General features: G+C 37.8%; 1 protein-coding gene across 1 annotated transcript; it reads right to left on the bottom strand.

The window, feature by feature from the left end:
* Nucleotides 1-13,009: 13,009 nt before the first annotated feature.
* Nucleotides 13,010-16,986, bottom strand: LOC137405230 (uncharacterized). Its single transcript, XM_068091459.1, has 3 exons — nucleotides 16,921-16,986; nucleotides 14,111-14,229; nucleotides 13,010-13,904 (listed from the first exon to the last, which is right to left on the bottom strand). The coding sequence occupies exons 1-3, from the start codon at nucleotides 16,984-16,986 to the stop codon at nucleotides 13,010-13,012; spliced, it is 1,080 nt and encodes a 359-aa protein (XP_067947560.1).
* Nucleotides 16,987-21,124: the final 4,138 nt, after the last annotated feature.

Genomic DNA, 21,124 nt, shown 5'->3' with positions numbered 1-21,124 from the left:
TGTAATTTACAACAACCATCTAGACATTCTCCAAGTTTTGACAGTTTTTCTAGAATGCATATATACAAAGTATGATAAGGCGATGAATATATATTGTATGATACCATATTCTCCTAAAATTTCCATAAAAATATATAATAATTAGGTGGTGAATAAATATATATATATCTACAATGTAGATAAATTAGACCATATAGGTGGCTTACCCATATATATTTGCGTTAACTCCTAATCCCTTATATTCCGAAACCTCCTAACTGGTATATATTTATTCAACTCCTAACTCTGAAATATTGGTATATATATATATATATATATATATATATATATATATATATATATATATATATATATATATATATATATATATATATAAGGTTGGCGATCTTCGCCAGACATATATGTGGCTGAACAAAGGAAACCTGATGGCCAATACAGAGTTGCTACTAATGGCAGCCCAGGAGCAAGTGCTCCCAACAAGGCAACTCCAAACAAAAATCTATCAAACTAGAGACGATCCTAGATGCAGACTGTGCAAAGATGCACTTGAGACCATCCAACACATCATCAGTGGATGCAAGCAGCTAGCAAGAAATGCATACACCAAGCGGCATAATTATGTCGCAGGTGTTGTGTACAGAAGTCTATGTAATGAGTATAGCCTTAATAAACCACAACACTGGTGGGAATACTCCTGGTAAGGATACATAATCCTGGTAAGGTCAATGAACCTGAGACTTCCACATCCGGACTGACAAGCATGTCCTAGCAAACCAACCAGACATAGTGGTGGACAGATAGCGCAGTTGGTAAGGTATTGGGACAGTGATCATTAGGTCCTCTGTTCAAACCCCAACAACTGCACTTTTCCGGTGGTCCTTAAACAAAACCCTTGCTTGTATAATGTCTACAACCTCTATGATGAGTGCAATAACCAAAGCCATGCCGGCTCGGACGTCGCCCGGTCAAACAAGGTCCGTGCTGCCTGTAGCTGAACCAGGACAAGGCAGTGAAAAATGGGCTACTGGTTCAAAACGGATGAAATGAACTTGGACTGATAACACGGACCTCATGCAGTGCTACTTTATGAGTGAACCTCAAAAGTGGGGCTACATGGAAAGGATGCGTCAACTGTGGATAAACATGCGCCCTGAATTGCCACTAACCGCTAAGCAACTTGTAGCTCAGAGGTGTAACATAATCAAGCGGCACCTCATATCGGAACTTGAGGTAGATGAAATTAGGGAACGGTTCACCCAGGTAACCTCGACCAACGAGGAGTGCATAACAACACACACTGTCACACATACACAATCGTGTGTTGACTCACAGGTTGAAAAAGACATGCACTTGGACCTTGACCCAAGGGTGAAAGAGCTTGTGGAAAATATCATCAACAAGATGCCAGCTGCTAATGATTATGAAAGCAGGGTACCACTACGAAGAGTTAGCAAAGCCATACCTAAGAAGCTGTTAGAAGACATTAACTTGGCACTGGAGTCGATCTCAACCGGATCGATCAGTGAGACTAATGCCCTAATCTACAGTACAGCAACCGTCATCTTGGAGGAGATGACTATTAAGCCACTGTCAACAAGGCTTCAAGTCATTCCATCCTGGCAGCTGAGGCTACAAAATAAGATCAAGGACTTGCGCAAGAAAGTTAGTAGGCTCAGTGAAAGATCTAACCACAGTTTGGAGCATCCAAAAAGGGAAGGCCACAATAGAAGCTCTAGAATCTGCCAAACAGCAGCTAGTAGCACTCTCGACACAACTGAAGCGGTACACCAAAGAGCGGGATAATAAGAGAATGAACAAACTGTTCATCAATAATCCATCTAGAGTGTATTCCTAGTTCAAAGGTGAACTGCAGAGGCCAATGTCTGAGCCTCCCCGATCTAGCACTTCAAAGTTCTGGAAGGACATCTGGGAGAAAGAGACTACTCATAACATCACTGCAAATTGGCTGAAGAGGCTTAAAGAGAACCATCAACACACTGTGGCTCAGCAAGGACTCACCATCAGCAAAGAGGACATCAAGTGCAGAGTGCAGCGTATGAAGAACTGGGCAGCACCTGGCCATGACATGATTCAAGCCTTCTGGTTAAATAAATTGACATCACTTCACACTAGAATGGCTGAGCAGATGGAATGCCTAATAGAACAAGGTGACCATCTAGAATGGCTGACCAAAGGACGAACTGTACTTCTGATAAAAGATCCAAAGCAGGGGCCGATTCCCAAAAACTATCGACCAATAACGTGCTTGCCCACCACTTGGAAACTACTCTCAGGAATAGTTGCAGACAAACTGGAAGAGCTCATGAGTCACTATATGACCAGTGCTCAGAAAGGCATTGGGCGCAACACCCGAGGAGCTAAACATCAGTTACTGGTGGATCGGACGGTCTGTCAAGACAGCAGGAGAAGGCAAACCAATCTTGCCATGGCTTGGATTGACTACAAAAAGGCCTATGACTCAATTCCCCATAGTTGGATACTTGAGTGCCTCAGTATGTACAATGTTCACCCTGCTCTTGTGGCATTCATTAAGATGTCAATGACCAAATGGAAAACGAAACTGGAGGCTAATGGCAAAAAGCTGGCGAGTGTACAAATTAAGCGAGGCATCTATCAAGGTGACTCCTTATCACCGCTGCTCTTCTGCATATGCCTAAACCCTCTAAGCAATATGTTGGAGGAGACTTAATATGGGTACCAGTTTGAGAGTGGCACCAAGATAAACCACCTCTTCTACATGGATGACATCAAGCTGTACGCTAACAAAGAAAGAGACATTGATTCGCTAATACACCTCACTCAGGTATACAGCAAGGACATCGGAATGACCTTCGGTATTGAGAAATGTGGAAGGCTAATTTTTAAGAAAGGCCATTCTGTGCTCACAGATGGCCTAAGAATGCCAATTGGTACCATCAAAGATATAGAAGAAGGGTACAAGTACTTGGGGATTATGCAAAGCAACATCAACCACGAAGCCGAGGTATGTCACAAAGCCATTACCGAATACAAGAAACGCCTTCGGCAGGTCTTAAGGAGCCAGCTCAATGCCAAGAACCAAATCATGGCAATAAATACCTACGCACTGCCAGTAATAAGATATCCAGCGGGCATAATAAAGTGGACTGAGGAAGCCATCAAAGAAACAGATATAGCAACTCGTAAACTGCTGACCATGCATGGAGCACCCCACCCAAAACCTGATACTACTAGATTGTATCTTGATAGAAAAGATGGCGGTAGGGGACTCAAAAGTGTACAGCAGACAGTGAAAGAAGAGGAGCAAAGCATCAAAGCATATGCAGCCTCCATGGCCATCTCAGATAAGTTGCTAGCTGAATTTCAATCGGCTGCTCTTGCAACGGACCTACGCCCGGATGATGAGGAAATTGACTGGCACACGAAACCGCTTCATGGTGCTTACCACCAACAAATATCTAAGGTTGGCGATCTTCACCAGACATATATGTGGCTGAACAAAGGAAACCTAACGGCCAATACAGAGTCGCTAATCATGGCAGCCCAGGAGCAAGTGCTCCCAACAAGGCAACTCCAAACGAAAATCTATCACACTAGAGACGATCCTAGAAGCAGACTGCAAAGATGCACCTGAGACCATCCAACACATCATCAGTGAATGCAGGCAGCTAGCAGGGAACGCATACACTGAGCGGCATAATCATGTCGCAGGTATTGTGTATAGAAGTCTATGTGATGAGTATGGCCTTAATAAACCACAACACTGGTGGGAAGCTCCTGGTAAGGTGAATGAAAATGACCGCGCTAAGATCCTCTGGGACTTCTACATCCAAACTGACAAGCATGTCCCAGCAAACCAACCAGATATAGTGGTGGTAGACAAGGAGAACAAGAGGGCTACTATAATAGATATAGCAGTACCCAATGACTACAATATAGCCAGCAAAGAAAAAGAAAAGGTAGAGAAATATCTCCCTCTTGGAGAAGAAATTGAAAAATGCTGGAATGTAAGAACAACTGTAATCCCAGTAGTCATTGGGGCACTGGGTGCAATAACACCGGCGCATAAAATGTGGCTTGCCCAAATACCAAAAACAATCAACTCAGGTGAGTTGCAGAAAAGTGCGCTATTGGGAACGGCTAAGATCTTGAGGCGAGTGCTCAAACTCCCAGGTCTCTGGTAGGAGACCCGAGTTAGAGCAGAATTTACCACCCATACGGGGTATCCGGGGTGAGGAAACAATTTATATATATACAGGACCTACTACCTATAGAGCCTACTAACTTTTTTCTGTTGTATATATATATGTATATATATATATATATATATATATATATATATATATATATATATATACAGACGGTTCCCAACCTACGAACGCGTTACGTTCCAAACGATTGTTCGTAAGGTGAATTTGTTCGTATGTTGCTTCAGTGCTATATTTTGTATTATAATTTATGTTTAAGGCCTATATAAGTATATTGAAGGTTTATATAAGTATGTTTAAGGCTTGTATAATTAACCTGTATTGGTTTGTACTGAAAAAAATATTTAATAAAATGGAAATAATACTTTGGTGGACGCCGGGCCATGACACTGCATTTCTTATTTATTGTCCTTTCTATTATATTGTTGTTTTAATCGTTATGCTATCACTTATCGTTGTTGTCTTATTTTTTGTATGTGTTGTCTGTTTATTATATCGTTGTTTCACTCGTTATGCTATTGTTATATCTGATATACCGTCATAACACTTATCACTTATCGTCACTTAGATTGTTGTCATACCAACGCGCTAACGGTCCTATTCATTCACCTTGTTAGCCGGTGTTCTTGCCGTTTGCCGTTAGCCGGAACGGTTGATATTATTGTATATAAATGAGTGTGCGCATTTAGTCGAGCAGAGCAAATAGCCGTATGCTCCTCGGCTGGTGGAATTTATTTCGCTAATTAAAAGCTGAATGAAACTACAGGCACTCTCTTATCTTTATTTATTAGTAGAGATCTTGCCAAGTAAAGGCCGGCAAATCTCTTTACAATATGTATGTAAAGTTCAAACAAATAATTCGAAAGTTAATCGAGTTACGAACAACGTACATGCGTTCGTATGTACCGTTGTTCGTAACTCGGATGTTCGTAAGTAGGGAACCGTCTGTATACGTATATATTATATGTATATATTTATTTATATGTATATATTTTTGTACAGAAAAAAAGTTAGTAGGCTCTATAGGTAGTAAGTCCTGTATATATATATATATATATATATATATATATATATATATCTATATGTATATATTAGCTATATTTCCTAACCTAATTCTGTGTATCTTGGTTTATTTATATTTTCTATTTTGTATATTCAAATTAGGTTAGACTTATTTATATTACCTTATTATTTATATTTATTTATATTATTTATATTATGTAGAAATGCTTACTTGATAACTTAATATGTAGTTATTGATTCCTGCATTATCTAATTTTGCAAACAAACTATAAACTATTAAATGATGAACTTTCATAAAATATCTTCATTGTCATTAAAATTATCTATCTTTGTATAATTTATATCTACTAGTACAGTGACCATCAGACAGACCATGTGTAATAACTATGTGTACAATTATTCTAGATATGGTCAGGTGATTGAGTGATATAGTGGTAGAGTTTTCCTCTGAATCTGAATATTTGGGTTCGATTCTTGTTCAGTGTGATCTTTTTTTAAAGCTATGCAATCTCTTTCTAACATTCTTATGGTGACTCCAAACAAATAGATAGACGAATGAACAGGCAGATGGATGGACACAGCTCTTATTATAGTAAAGCTTCCTGTTTCATTATTTCCCTGTTGAAATCATGTTAAAATAAAAAGAACAATCAGTTTTACTCTCTTTAATTTGGAAACCACCAGCGATTGCGCTACAGAGGCACACATGCGAATTTCATAAACTCATTAACTAAAAACAGCCTATAATTCAACTATCTATCACGAGTTAACTTATTGAGCAAGTTAATTTTAATTAAACCAATCCATTGTCCATCGTTTAATGTATCCGAGAAGTGTTATTACACTCTTGTCTAAAGTAGGCCTATATGTACATGTAGTGCAACATTGTAGTAAGTAATGGAGAGGAGAGGTTAAGTACATTTGGGTGTATTCACTTTTTCTTGCTGTCGTAATATCATAGATATGTATATTTTACCCTGTCATAAATTTGACTAAACAGGTTTTCTCCTACCAACTATATGATAGGGCTATGCAAATTGAGCTGAACGTAAGATTTGTTTACTTTTTCTATAATGGTAGGAGGCAACTTCAAATCTTAAAACAGTTGTAAGTTGGAGTTTTCATTTATTTCAAGATCTATGGTACTGCAACTTGAAGTAAGTACCAATTCAAAAGAATTTCAGGTCAGCGAAGCCTGCAGCCTTTTAGATACTTGAGTTTATGTCTGCAGGTTCAGTGAGAGGTCAAGATAGTGTCTATGACTTTACAAAAGTGCTTAGCTAATAATCAGCATGAGAGAAAGTGAATTACTACAGTCTATTATTGATGAGTACAACTTTCAATAAATCAAGTGCCTTCGAGAGATACAAACTCTCCCTTGTTGGTATGAGATAAAAATGAATAAACATTATACTTTTACCACAAGTAATGTGCTCAATGTAACAGAATGTGATAGAATAATAATAACAATCATCATCACCGTCATAATAATAATGATAATAATAATACTAATGATACGCACTGACAGGGTCTTAGAGGCTAGGAAGTAATAAATAGATAAGCTGAGGTCGAAAGCAGTGATTGTTGATATTGCTTTTCGAGGGATTTCCAAGTGAGAGAGAAAGAATCAGGCAAGATTGAGAAATATTAGGACCTGGCACTGAAAGTAAAACGGATGTGGAAGACAACAACAGTTACCGTAAAACCTCTAATTGAATGCCATGGCGCTCTATTTTTTAACCTGTCATCTGCGTATAGTGGGGGTCAATTGAAAGTGCATTTTCAAATAGAGGCTGGCGATCTATTTTTCAAATGGCTCATCAGAATTTTTGGAAGATAAAAATGCCCCTATTACGGGCAAAGCGGAAGTCACCTGTATTTTGCTCTCTTATTCCGGTGGACTAATATTGAACATTTTGAATGCAATAAAATTACTAACTCACCTTTAATTTGTCAAAGATATCTTAATAAATGTGCATCGAGAAACTGAGAAATGTCCACCAGATAATATTTATTGCTTGCAATTGACCTGCGATGATATTATAGCCTGTGTCCTTCTTTTCAATTTGTTGGAATTTTCAAAATTTATTTCATTCTAAATTTGAAGACATCTTTTTATTTTATATCTATATTTACCACTATGGAATAAAAGCTCATTGCACTCACTGATATGTTAGCTACAGTTTGCAGCCAAAACTAGCTTTTTATGTGCAATAGAAGTGAAGCTATGAGCATTGATCCATTGTAAGTTGTGTTAAGATAGCCGCAAGGATGCTATTAAATAACATGCTATAAATCTGCATATTTATAAGTTATACAACAATAATCTATTAAATGATACAAATATATATTCATGAACAAGTGACTTAAATGAACCATACTTATATTACATGAAAAAATATAAATTTATATTTTTAAAACAAAAATATTTCCATCGTTTGCTCGGATAGATGCATTCTGATTGTTGCTTTCGATGGAATGAACATCTTCTAGTTGTCCAATACCTTCCACAATATCTTCTGGCTTCAACTCTTCTTCTGGGCTGCTGAACTAGTTGATATTAGCGTTTAAACAGTTTTTTTGGCAGAGCAAAGTTATTGAATATGAATTATGATTTAGAATATTAATTATGAATATTCTAAGCAACAACTAACAGCAACGTCAGCAAGCCTACAGAGATACATCAATCGCGAAAACCAACACAAGCAAAACTATCTATTCTTGAACAACACTAAACAATTTCACAAAAATATAAAGTTAACAATTAACTTTATATATATTAATTAATTAAAGAACAATTAACTGCAAGCAGTAAAACACTTTCGGAACAACATTTGGAACAAAAGATAAATGCACAAAAGCAGCAGAAAATAACAATTAGAAGATGCATGACGAGCCTAATATAGCAGACAAGCAATAAGATCTAAATATACTAGAACACTAATACTATTATTAATCAACTAGAACATCAACAGATCCTGATCCTTCTAGCAGAAATACTTAACAGAGATACATATTAAAATAATCAAAAAATTCAGCTAACTTATACCAGAGAATCAAACACCAAGATGGACTGAAATCTTCAGGAAAGCGTATGAAATGTCTTCAATCAGACCTCAGCAAAGATTATCAATAACCAATGATAGCCAAAAACCAGAAAGAATGAAATTAAACTCGAAGAGCAAAATATCCGCGGCTGGTAAATAAGACCAGCCGTAGATATTAGACAATTAGGTATTAGATATTTAGATATTAGGTAAGTAGACAATCAGATATTCAAAGACAAGGAAGGCCAGGTTATCTATGACTTTTATTGATTACAACAAAGCATTTGATCCTTCGCCACACTCGTGGCTACTAGAAACAAACTACACAGGATCAATGGAAGGCTGCTGAATTTTAAAGGGCAGCAATGAAACATGTGAACACCCCTTTACAAGTCAACAACCGAGACATTGTCTAAAATACCACGCTAGACACTAAAACACTAAACTTAGAGGCGGTCTAAAACATTAAACATTGAGGCAGTCTAAAACACTAGATTTAAAAGCAGTCTAAAACATTAGACTGAGAGGCAGTATAAAACACTGGACTTAGAAGTAGTCTAAAACACTAGACTTAGAGGCAGTCTAAAACACTAGACTTAGAGGCAGTCTAAAACACTAGACTTAGAGGCAGTCTAAAACACTAGACTTAGAGGCAGTCTAAAACACTAGACTTAGAGGCAGTCTAAAACACTAGACTTAGAGGCAGTCTAAAACACTAGACTTAGAGTCAGTCTAAAACACTGGACTTAGTGACGGTCTAAAGCATTAGACTTCGATGCAGTAAAAAACACTAGACTCAGAGTCAGTCTAAAACATTAAACTTAGAGGCAGTCTAAAACACTAGACTTAGAGGCAATGTAAAACACTAGACTCGGAGGCAGTCTAAAACACTAGACTTAGAGGCAGTCTAAAACACTAGACATAGAAGTAGTCTAAAACACTAAACTTAGAGGCAGTCTAAAACACTAGACTTAGAGGCAATCTAAAACACTAGACTCAGAGGCAGTCTAAAACACTAGACTTAGAGGCAGTCTAAAACACTAGACTTAGAGGCAGTCTAAAACACTAGACTTAGAGGCAGTCTAAAACACTAAACTTAGAGGCAGTCTAAAACACTAAACTTAGAGGCAGTCTAAAACACTAGAGTTAGAAGCAGTCTAAAACACTAGACTTAGAGGCAGTCCAAAACACTAGACATAGAGTCTGTTGTTAACTGTTTAACAATAAGTTTAACATACAAATTACGAAAAAGCCAGAAGTCACTGCTTAAGGAATCTGTATTCTGCAGATTGGGGAATCAGAGAGACGCAGCTGTCGTACACATAATCAATGAGTACACAGGTTAGCTCTAAGAGAGAATACACATTGGAGCGTCATTAAAGCCTCTGATCCAACTTTTTAGGCCAGACCATAGAAATCTAATCTTCATGAGATTTGATAGCCTTACTGCATTAAATATATTTTCTGTTGCCTCTTCCTTTGCTATATCTCCCTAAGCTATAGACAACAGTCTATAACTATAGAATAACTATAGTCTATAGTTATAACCTAGTCTACAACCTTGCTCAAGACTTTCATTTAACTGACTTTCACAGATAGTTTTGTAGAGCATATATATTCAGCAAATTCTTTTATTGTCTTTCATTCTGAATGACCGTAATTACATGTAGGTTGCCAATCATTTGCTGAACTAGTTGGGAGTTGTCTTTATCTGGACAGTTTGAGTAATCTGTGACAGTAAGTTACAAAATGATTAGAGTATAATTCGATTAATATTAATAATAATCGATACTATTAAAATACCAATTATTAAAATACATCTCTTTAACTCACTCAACAATTCCTGATTTTTGTTTTTCATTCTCATTTTCCTTTTTTAGGCGTGTAACAAAAAAAATCATTTTGGTGATGATTATAAATGCTGATAAAAGGTTATACATAAGTGAACTTGTTGCTCACAAAGTGGGTCAGTGTCTTTAGTCAAGTTTAAAGTTCAAGCTAGTTAATTTTGATTGGGTGTCCTTCATAAACCGACATTCTTCAGATGTGCTTTAAGCAACTCTTTTAAAAATGTGTTTTAAAATTATTTTATTTGTACAATTTGGCTACTGTTTAAAGTATATTTTACCTTTATATTGCTGTGTAACAAATGTGCTTATATGAATATCATTAGTCAAGTTATAATCATTATGGTGCACTAGCTAGATATATGCATTGTAAATAAAACCATCTTTAGCTATTTAAGGCAAAACAAATTTAACTGTAATTAAAGGAGCACAAAATGCATCATTTTAAAACTTGCCGTCCAAACTGTAATATTTAATAATAGTGAACATCTTTTTTCAAGTAATATCTACACATACTTACGCTGTATTCTTCATGCAGTGGATCAAAGGAGACCAAGTTATGTGATCGTCTCTTCCCGTTTCTGTATGGTATTTTCCTCTCTAAATAACCTAGCTACAGTTCCTCAAACACTTGTCATTTCTTGTCATTGCAAATAACCTAACTACAGTTCCTCACACACTTGTCTTTACTTGTCATTAACACTAACCCATCTGCACTACAAGAAGAATATCTTCATAATGGAGTTGTGACAATTGTTGTTTCATGTTTGTCTATTGGAATGTGATACTGTGGAAAAACGTTTGGTACCTATCTGTATCTGGTAGTAACGTTAGAAAGTAATTTGTTTGTATTATTCAGCTGATTTTAAATTGTTAGAATTTGTATTCTTCTGTTGGCAACAAATAAAAAGAAATGATTTTGGACCCTTCCTGAGCTGCACATATTCGCTAGTGTTATATGCTACGAAGTTCTGTTGTATTTTTCATCTTCGTAGCATGTAAATGGTCCAAAACGTCGAATCACTCTGTTTCAAGGAGGGGTATTTTTGAAAACGCCAAATCAACAACGATGTACTGCGCATGATGTAAACATAAATATTCGTATTTTTACACAAATCTTTGCGATCGGAGGTTGGATTTTAACCGTTCTTCATTGGTACTTGTCCTTACGGCATCCTCGGTGCAACTGTTTTTAAAGCACTTGTTTTTATAATATCGTTAATATGGTGAATGCACTGTTTTCAGACGAGTTGGTGACGGTGATGCTCGATCTAATTGTCGCTCTAAACATTTTTGTAAAGATAGATGGCCGAAGAGAGAGAAATACGGCTATTTATAACCAACTAGCAGATGCCGTTAAGGAGCATCGCAAATTGGAAGGAGAGGCCAAACTGTCCGGGAGGCAGATCAACACCAAATGGAAGACTCTGAAGTCAACTAATAAAGAGGAGAGGATTAAGTCTTCTAAGTCAGGTGTGTTGGCTTAAATAAAAACTTTTTGTTTTCTTTTTACTCTTATTTACTATGGGCAGCTTGTTAATGCTAAATTAATTATTGTTTTGACAGAATAATGTGATTCATAAGGTGTTTAATCGTAGTACATGGATAATGTAGATAATAATGATCACAATGTTTTAATAGGTAGAACTCCGTCAACATGGAGATTTTACGAAAAGATGCATGGAGTGATGGGGCATAGACCGATAGTTAACGATGTATCTGAAAAGTTGGCTGCCATGGAAAAATAGGAAAGGAGGGGGGAGGGTTCATACTAGTCAAGATACTATAAGTATTCAAATGATCATGGGCAGCTTTGATACATACAAAAAATTTTAATACTCACATATAGATGTATGGAAAATTGGAAGAATGCTTGTATACCATTTTAGGTATTAGATCTTTTTAGCGTTACTGAAGACATTTAATTGTGAGGCTAGTTATTACATGAGCAGTTTTGGCAATCATTGTAGTCGTGAAGAGCTACAGAAACAGTCAAAGACATCAGGAAGTAGAGACGCGGATACGGACAAACCACCAAGGACACTATCCTCCAACACAAGTGATAGGGAGCCATCCACCTTGAGTGACCTAGAAAACCTGTTGAAGGGCCTTCGTGAGGAGCGATCGAAGGAAATGAAAGATTACATGGAGATGATGGCGAAACAACAAGGCGAATTTTTAAGCAACATCACGAATATGTTTAGTCAAGCCATAAAAGCATGCTGCCCTCCACCTACTCAACCTACTTCTGCTGCTACTCCTGGGACTAGCCAACTCTATGCACAACCCACATATCCACCTCTACCATCACAGCCATCAACTCTCCAGTTTCACCCTCCTCAACCATGGCAATCGCCAACTATGCAATTTCAACAGCCACCACCATTTTCTCAATCACCCGCCCAACAATTTGCAACCACCGCCATTCCAACCACTAAATAGCAATTTTTTTAATAGATAAGTAGCATAACATTGCATGAAAAATTTACACATTATTAGTCCTTTGCTCTCCATTATTATTTTGTCCATTACTCTCCTTAGTTTTTAGTTTTTTTATACTGTTTGCATAATACTATCGCATGCATAATTCTAATTTTAATCATTTATTATTTTGTATTATATAGTCCGTCGCTTTTATTTGTCATAGTTTTACTGTGTGTATATATTCATCTACTACAAATATAATAATATATTTCATATTAAACTTTCAAGTTGCTATTTATTCAGCAATATAATACGATAATAATAATTAGTTAGAAGTGCAAACAACTAAATGAAAATGAGTTATTAGTAATAATGAAAGCAGGTTGAGAATAGAAAAACAAAAAATTTGTTAATACCATTTGGTAGTACAAAACACAACATATACAGTGAGTCATCGAGATTAAGATCTAAAAGACCGACGTAAAGGCTGAGTGGTACCTAGAAAGTTGGTGATCCTCTCTCTAATCCTGGCACCCTCAGGATTGAGCATTCTCACTGTGGGTAAGTGTTCTGGCTGGGGAAATGCTCTTTCATTTTCCTGGTCTTCGTCAGTAGTTTCAGGAGATGGAACTCTGAGATTTTCACACATATTGTGAAGAATACAGCAAGCTGTAATAATCATCGGTGCAAAGGGTGTGTCGACATCAATCCTTTTCTGGAGAATTCGCCACCGAGACTTCAGCTTGCCGAAAGCAATCTCCACACAGATCCTCGCACTCGATTGATAAACATTGAAGCTGTCTTGCTCTGGTGTGATGCCAGCTCCTATGTATCCTTTCACGATCATGCTCGACATAGAATATGCTGGATCTCCTATTAAGTGAAGAGGCACAACACCACCATCAATGACCATGTCATTTGTTGGGAATATATCTTCAAGCTTACATGAGAGGGGTGACCTGGCAAAAACAGCGGCGTCGTGCGCACTGCCTGGTGTATTAACGTACACATCTCTAAGTCTATAGTGGCCGTCAACAACACCCTGTAGCACAATTGAAGGGTAGCCTTTTCGACAGATATAGTCTGCCTTTTCGTCCAATGGTGGCTTGACATGTATGTGGCTACCATCTATAGCACCTATAGCCTGAGGGCATTTATAATTTTTTTCTATGAAGGCAGCCATGTCTATGGCTTCTTCATTTGTGTACCATTGTATGTACTGTGACTTGATTTTACAAATGGCTTTGGTGAATCTGTGGAGGTAGATATGCACAGAGGCAGTACTCACACCAAACACGGCAGCCACTGCTCTATATTCTGCGCAACTAGCCAGTTTATAGAATGCTCTACAGACCCTGTAATTGAAAAAAACCATTTGAATGCAATGTATATCATGAGCTGGTCAACTGAGCTAGTAGGCCTACATGTTTGTGCAAAAATAGGTACTGAAAATTTGCACTAAAATATAGGTTTACTCTATTTCTGCTAGAGCATGCGATTAAAAAAACAATATCCATATCTTAGTTATTTACCTCTTCATGAGTGATAGTGGCTCCCGCACTGTGAGGTCAGCAGGTGAAAGTTCCTCTGCCAAGATGGTACATAGATTTTCAACACTTCCTCTTGGCAGATTGAGTCCTCACTGTTAAGGAGCACGTTGTCATACCAGGATGGTGTTCTCTAGAATGAGTTTATATTCTATGTAATAACATTATGGTTTAATGTTATTACCTTAAAATGGTATAGTATAAGCAAGTACAAATAGTATAAGCAAAAACGTATATAAATGCTTTCCTTTAGACTTTACCATTTTTTTATGTAATCAACACCACATTATTACTAAACTAAAAGTTCATTTTATTTTTAGATGCATCAGATTTTGAGCTCTGAAACAGTGGCTACCACAGTAATTGTACTTTAGGGTATTAAATACTTACTTAAATGCTTACTAGACTGTAAGCTCATCCACATTCTCCTTTGTCTTCTAGCAGACCTTCTCACAACTCTGCCTCATTCATCTATTCTTTAGTTTCCTAAGACAAAAGCATTTATAACAACTTCCTCTTCCTCTTCTCTCGACTGGATGAAATTTAAAAAGTTTAAATGCTGTTGAACGAGAAAGTTAGCAATCAACAGTGAAGAGAGTATAGTGATAAATAGTCCAAGTGAAAGCATAGCTTGTTAGATTTGGTGATCAGAACGTACGATACTAAAGCCGATTTTGCAAGCAAAATTTTCTCACGTTTTGACATTGATTTTTGACCTTGGACGCATTTTTATTATTTTAGTTGCGATATAAAATATTCGCCCCGCTGTATTTAAAAGTGCAACAGGCTAATATAGAAAACGCGGAATCGTGCGACAATTTCTTCGTAGCACGTAAATTCGCCAGCTACGAACAATTCGAAGTTGTGCGACCACTCATTCGTTTCATGTAAATATGTCCTACTCATTCCTCCGATCAAAACCGCAACTTCGAAGCTCAAAACTTCGTAGCATGTAACACTAGTGATTGCTACATATCAATACTTATCAAATAATCAATGATTTTTAAAAGTCGAGGTCAGCAGTGTAATGGAGTGCAATAATAAAGCATACAGGTTTTTAATAATCGCTGGCAAAACTTCTTTTGTTTTGATCGTAGCATGCTTAGAGACATCAGTGTATATTGCTTTTGATGTCGCGCATAACTTTAGTTGAGTATATTTTTTAAAATACAGCTGTTAGCACAGCTGCTCTCACATTCTACAAACTATTAAAGATGCTGAAGGACATTGCTTATCATTGTCACCATTGTTTTCAAGGTCATGACTTGCTACCTAAATTAAAAATATTATATTGTTTTTGGCTATTAAGATAGTTGTTGTATGGAAATACTGCAAAAACGAGATACCAACAGGGGATGTAGCCGAACCACAGCATGTGATACCCACAAGCAGCAAGCCAGCTAAGAAACATCAAAAGATTCACTAGTTGGAAACGCCAAAGTGAAATGACATCAACCATGGAAAACGCATCAATACCCGCCAGAGGAAACCGCCAAAGGGAAATAGAAACAATGGCATCTTCCGATCCCCCACCGAGCACCACCAAAAATAACTGAACTTACCCTCACACTTATCCAGTACCTTTCCCTGACGTATGTACAGCGCCAACGGAAGCAATATTATGCAATCCTGGAACCCCACCCACAAAAACAGCGCTCTTCAGATGACATACCCAAAGACAGTGTTCCCTCCAATGGACTTACTCCTACAACATAAAATATGATATGAACATTATATGTACCCGTCCTCAGGCTATCCTAAATGCCTATAAAAGCGAACTAATTTATTCGCTCATCCTCTTTTGACAGTGACATCTTGTAGACGTACAAGACCGAGCTTAAGGGCAGTTACAGCTAGCTGTTGGCGTAAGACATTTATTTTACTTAGCTTTTACTACTTGTTATCTATCGTATATTTTAGAATGTTGCTACTTGTGTATTAGGTTGTGGTTCATGAGAATAAAAGATATTTTGATTGCTATACCAAACATCTGAGGTTTAGCATAGTTAGACTTGCACTAAAGATCTGAGTCAAGTCCTATAAATTGAACTCTCCACCTTTGACAATCATAAGAAACAAGGCAGCTTGCCTGTGCCTAAACAACCATAGCAACTTGGCTAGATTGAAGTGGAAATGGTAGTTATTAATCACTGATGTTAGTGTGGTATTCGAGTGAAGCAAGTTCCTTAAATAACCATATAACATAGTTACATGTTGTTAGCACAGAAACATAAAGAGTAACATTATATGAAGCTCATTGAATGGCCTCTGCTTGTTATGTAAATAAATCTAGCGATATATACAAAGTAAATACGCAGTAAAAACAGACTTTTTACCTTTTAATCGAAACACTAAGTAGATTTATAATTAAATTACAACTCGTTAATTGTGTTCAGGAAGGATTGATAGATTACATTGTTGGAGTGCCATTTCTATCAATTCTGTTTTAGAATTTAGTCTAAAAAATATCCACGGTAGTTCATATAAACCTTTGCATGTGAGACTGTCTTTTCGGAGTTGTTTTACCATGTTCTTTTGAGCGCTCAAGTTTGAATTGAGTTTAAAATTTAAATTTAGTTTCATGTAATGATAACCATAGTTTACTGGGAGTGACAAAGCTAATATTTCACTTTATAATGCTTCAATCTACATGATTAGACTGTGAGCTACAAGCTTGAATTTTTTAGTTTCATAGAAAGAGTCTAGTCTTGAAATGATAGTTCTAAAGAGAGATATTTAAACTTAAAATTATGTTTTCATGTTTTCAAGTCTGTAGTTTTACATAGATTGTTTACATAAATAATATAACATGCATTTTAGTTACTTGGTCAGTATTTTTACCACGCAGTGTCATGCTGTTACTACCTCTCATCTGATCTTGTTTGATCATTTTAATCTCTTTCCTTGCCTTACTCCCACCTAGTGGATGAAGTTATCAGCAGTGTTGTAAGTAATGCTTTTAACATCAATAAATTGGAGTTGTCGTACCTTTTAGTTATGTCATATATACCCTTGTTGTATCAGCTGACTCGATCCTATTTCATGTCTTTTTATAGATAGAAGGTTTCTTCAACAGTTCTGTGGCAAAAAACTGTTCAAATATTATTATATCATAGTAGTTTAGATAATGTTGGATTATGTTTTAGAGTTGTCTGCTCGTCTTTATTATTATTCAACTTATATTTTACCCACAATTCTATTTCTTCTTCCCTTGGTTGATTGTATCCTGATAATGGTGGCTGTATAATAAAAAGGACACAACTATAAATCCCTTATATTCACGTATAAAACAATAGGTTATGGGCCCAGGAAGACTCTAATATCAAGCAAGCACCATGGATGATAAACTGTCTGTGGATAAACTTACTGCGTCCAACTATTCTACCTGGAGATTCAAGCTAAAACATTTGCTCATTGCAAAGGAACTTTATGAACATTGTGATGGTAGTATTGCAGAGCCAACGGAAGGTGCAGATGCTAAGAAAGCTTATATAAAACAATCACAGAGAGCTCTTAGTCATATTGTATTGGCGATCAGTGATGAATTCATATATTTGATCACTGAGTGTGAGACACCGAAAGCAGCGTGGGAGAAGCTACAGTCTCACTTCGAAAGAGACACACTAGCAAATCGGATATATCTAAAGAAACAATATTTCAGAGCTATCATGCGTGATGGTACATCTATAGAAAATCATCTAAAATATACGAAGGATATTGTAAACAAGCTCACGGCTATCAAAGCCCCGGTGAGCAAGGAAGATCAGGTAGTAACACTGTTGGGCAGTATGCCGAGTAGCTATGCAACTGTCGTGACAGCCTTAGAAGCGCAAAAGCCTGAAACCCTAACATTAGAATTTGTTCAAAACGCGTTACTCAATGAAGAGCAGAAACATGGCGTAAAAGCTTCCGAAATGATTTCTGGGGAAAGTGGCAAGTATGGAAAAACGACTTCAAATTCTGACACTGCCTTATATACTGTCGGAGATAACACGTATGAGAGAAAATGCTATAACTGCAATTCACCTTATCACATGGTCAGAGATTGCACAGCGCAACAGAATAATCGAGGTAACTACAATCGTGTTAATTACAATCGTGGAAACTATAGTTGCGGAAACTACAGTCGTAGTCAGGGCCGTAGTCGTGGTCAGGGCCGTGGTCAGACGAATCAGCATGGAGCTAAATTTGTGACTGAATCCCAAGCAACTGAAATTCAAAGTGAGGAGAGTGCTTTTCTAGTAGGAGAAAATATAGCGGCAGCGAAAGAATGGCTCATTGACAGCGGGGCAACTCGTCACATGACTCCTGAAAACGGTGGTTTCAGTACATACACAAAGTTTGACCAGCCTGAGAAAGTTGCTATAGCGGACGGCAGAGTATTGGATGCCATAGGCTCAGGTAGCATTATGATATCAGTGTCCGTTAGCCGGAAAGTGAAAAGAAAAGCCACTCTCCACGATGTACTTCATGTACCAGATTTGAAACAAAATCTATTCTCTGTACAGTCGGCCGCTAGTAAGGGTATGATAGTACAATTTGGCCACAGTAGATGTTGGGTTAAGAACAAACTCCACCAAATACATGCTATGGGAACGCTCGTTGGGAAACTTTACTATTTAGATCTGGAGTCGTCTGATCATAAAGCTAATCTAGCGTCGTCGTGTAACGATATATGGCATAAGAGACTCGCTCATATCAATCCTACTAGCATCGGACTTATGAACCGTGAACAGCTTGTTACAGGTGCCGATCTGTCTAACGCAAGTGTAGGTACCATATGTGACCCTTGTGTGAAAGGCAAAATGGCTCGAAAACCGTTTATAGCTAGAGATGGTATTATATCTACTAGAGTGCTAGAACTAGTTCATAGCGATGTATGTGGTCCAATGCAGAATAAATCAATTGGTGGCAGTAGATATTTTGTGAGTTTTATTGATGATTTTAGTAGATTTTCGTATGTGTATTTTATCAATGAGAAATCGGATGTATTTTCAGTATTTAAAGAGTTTGAAGCCTTAGTGACCAACCAAACCGGCCAGCCAATCGGAACCCTTCGAACTGACGGTGGAGGGGAATACGTATCAAGCGAATTTGAAGAATACCTGCGCTCTCAAGGTATTCAGCATCAACTAGCCGTTAGATATTCACAACAGCAAAACGGTGTAGCAGAACGGTATAATCGCACTGTATGTGAATTAGCCCGCGCGTTTGTAATCGACGCCGCATTACCGAAACATTTCTGGGCTGAAGCCATTTCAACAGCTGTTTATGTTAGGAATCGTGCCCCCACTACTGCTCACCATGAGCCCACAACTCCATACCAGCAATGGTACAACTGTAAACCAGATATTAGTAATCTAAGGGTGTTTGTTTCTTTAGCCCATGCTCATGTACCAAGTGAGCTCCGTCAGAAACTGGATGATAAAGCAGAGACAATGATGTTTGTTGGCTATAGCCTTAGATCGAAAGGCTATCGTTTATATAATCCTTCTACTAAGAAAGTCGTAGTACGCCGAGATGTCGTGATAGATGAAAATAGGTTAGGGTTACCAGAGTCCGAGACTAACCAATGTGAGAATGAAGACAACTCCGAAAAGCTGACAGTTGAACTACCAGAACCTGAAAATCACTCAGCAGTTACACGAAAATCACAGCAAAACCCCAATCCTATTGTAAGATTCGAGGTTGATGAGTATGTCAATCATGTGGCTTGCCTCACCAGCAATATAACCGAACCGCTAACAATGTCAGAGGCTATGTCTAGTCCCCAATTGAAGCAATGGATGAACGCTGCCTCCGAAGAATACACCGCATTAATCGATAATCAAACCTGGACATTAGTAAAACTACCGGCTGGTCGTAAAGCCATTGGTAGTAAGTGGGTGTTCAAAACCAAGTGCAAACCCGATGGAAGCGTGGACAGATTCAAAGCTAGATTAGTAGCCAAAGGGTATAGTCAAAAACAGGGAATAGATTACGATGAAACATTTGCACCAGTAGTGCATCGGTCATCACTTCGAGCGCTTCTATCATAATATGATAGAAGCGCTCGAAGTGATGACCGATGCACTACTGGTGCAAATGTTTCATCGTAATCTATTCCTTGTTTTTGACTATACCCTTTGGCTACTAATCTAGCTTTAAATCTGTCCACGCTTCCATCGGGTGCCTTCCATCGGGTGCCTTCCATCGGGTGCCTTCCATGCCTTCCATCGGGTACGCTTCCATCAACATGCCTCTATCCGTGCCATATTATGGCACGGATAGAGGCATGTTGATACATCAAATGGACGTAGTAACAGCTTTTCTCAATGGTAAAGTTTCTGAGGAATTATTTATGACACAACCTGATGGATTTGTATCGCCTGGAAATGAAGATTTGGTATGCAAATTGAATCGCTCTCTATATGGCCTAAAGCAATCATCACGATGTTGGAATCTAGTCCTCGATGAGTATCTGTGGCAGCTTGGCTTCTCTCCTTCGAGCATTGAACAATGTGTCTATGTACGTAACGACCATGGCAATCAAACGACATTAGCGGTCTATGTTGATGATATCGTAATCGTAAGTGACACTGATCAATCAATGAAAATAATCAAAGAATCGTTAAGTTCAAAGTTTCAGATGAAAGACCTAGAGCAACTGCAATTTTGTCTAGGTATAAACGCGGAATTCACAGACACCTCAGTGAAGCTGCACCAGAAACATTACATTCAGCAGATTCTTGAGAAGTATGATATGTCCGACTGCAAAAGTGTAGCAACCCCGTTCGCTACAGATATACAACTAGTGAAGAATGATGGCAGTAAATCTGTGGATCACACTCTATATCAATCGATTGTAGGCAGCCTTCTCTACGCATCTACAGCTACACGACCAGACATCGCACATTCTGTGGGAGTGTTGTCGAAATTCAATTTCATGCCGACCCAAACGCACCTCACTGGCGCAAAGCGCGTTCTCAGCTACTTAAAAGGCACCATGGACTATGGGATTACATTCAACAAAACTGACACACAACCCA

The sequence above is a fragment of the Watersipora subatra genome, chromosome 9 (assembly GCF_963576615.1).
Source record: "Watersipora subatra chromosome 9, tzWatSuba1.1, whole genome shotgun sequence".
Lineage (NCBI taxonomy): Eukaryota > Metazoa > Bryozoa > Gymnolaemata > Cheilostomatida > Watersiporidae > Watersipora > Watersipora subatra.
This window is presented reverse-complemented; position numbering and strand designations above follow the sequence as displayed.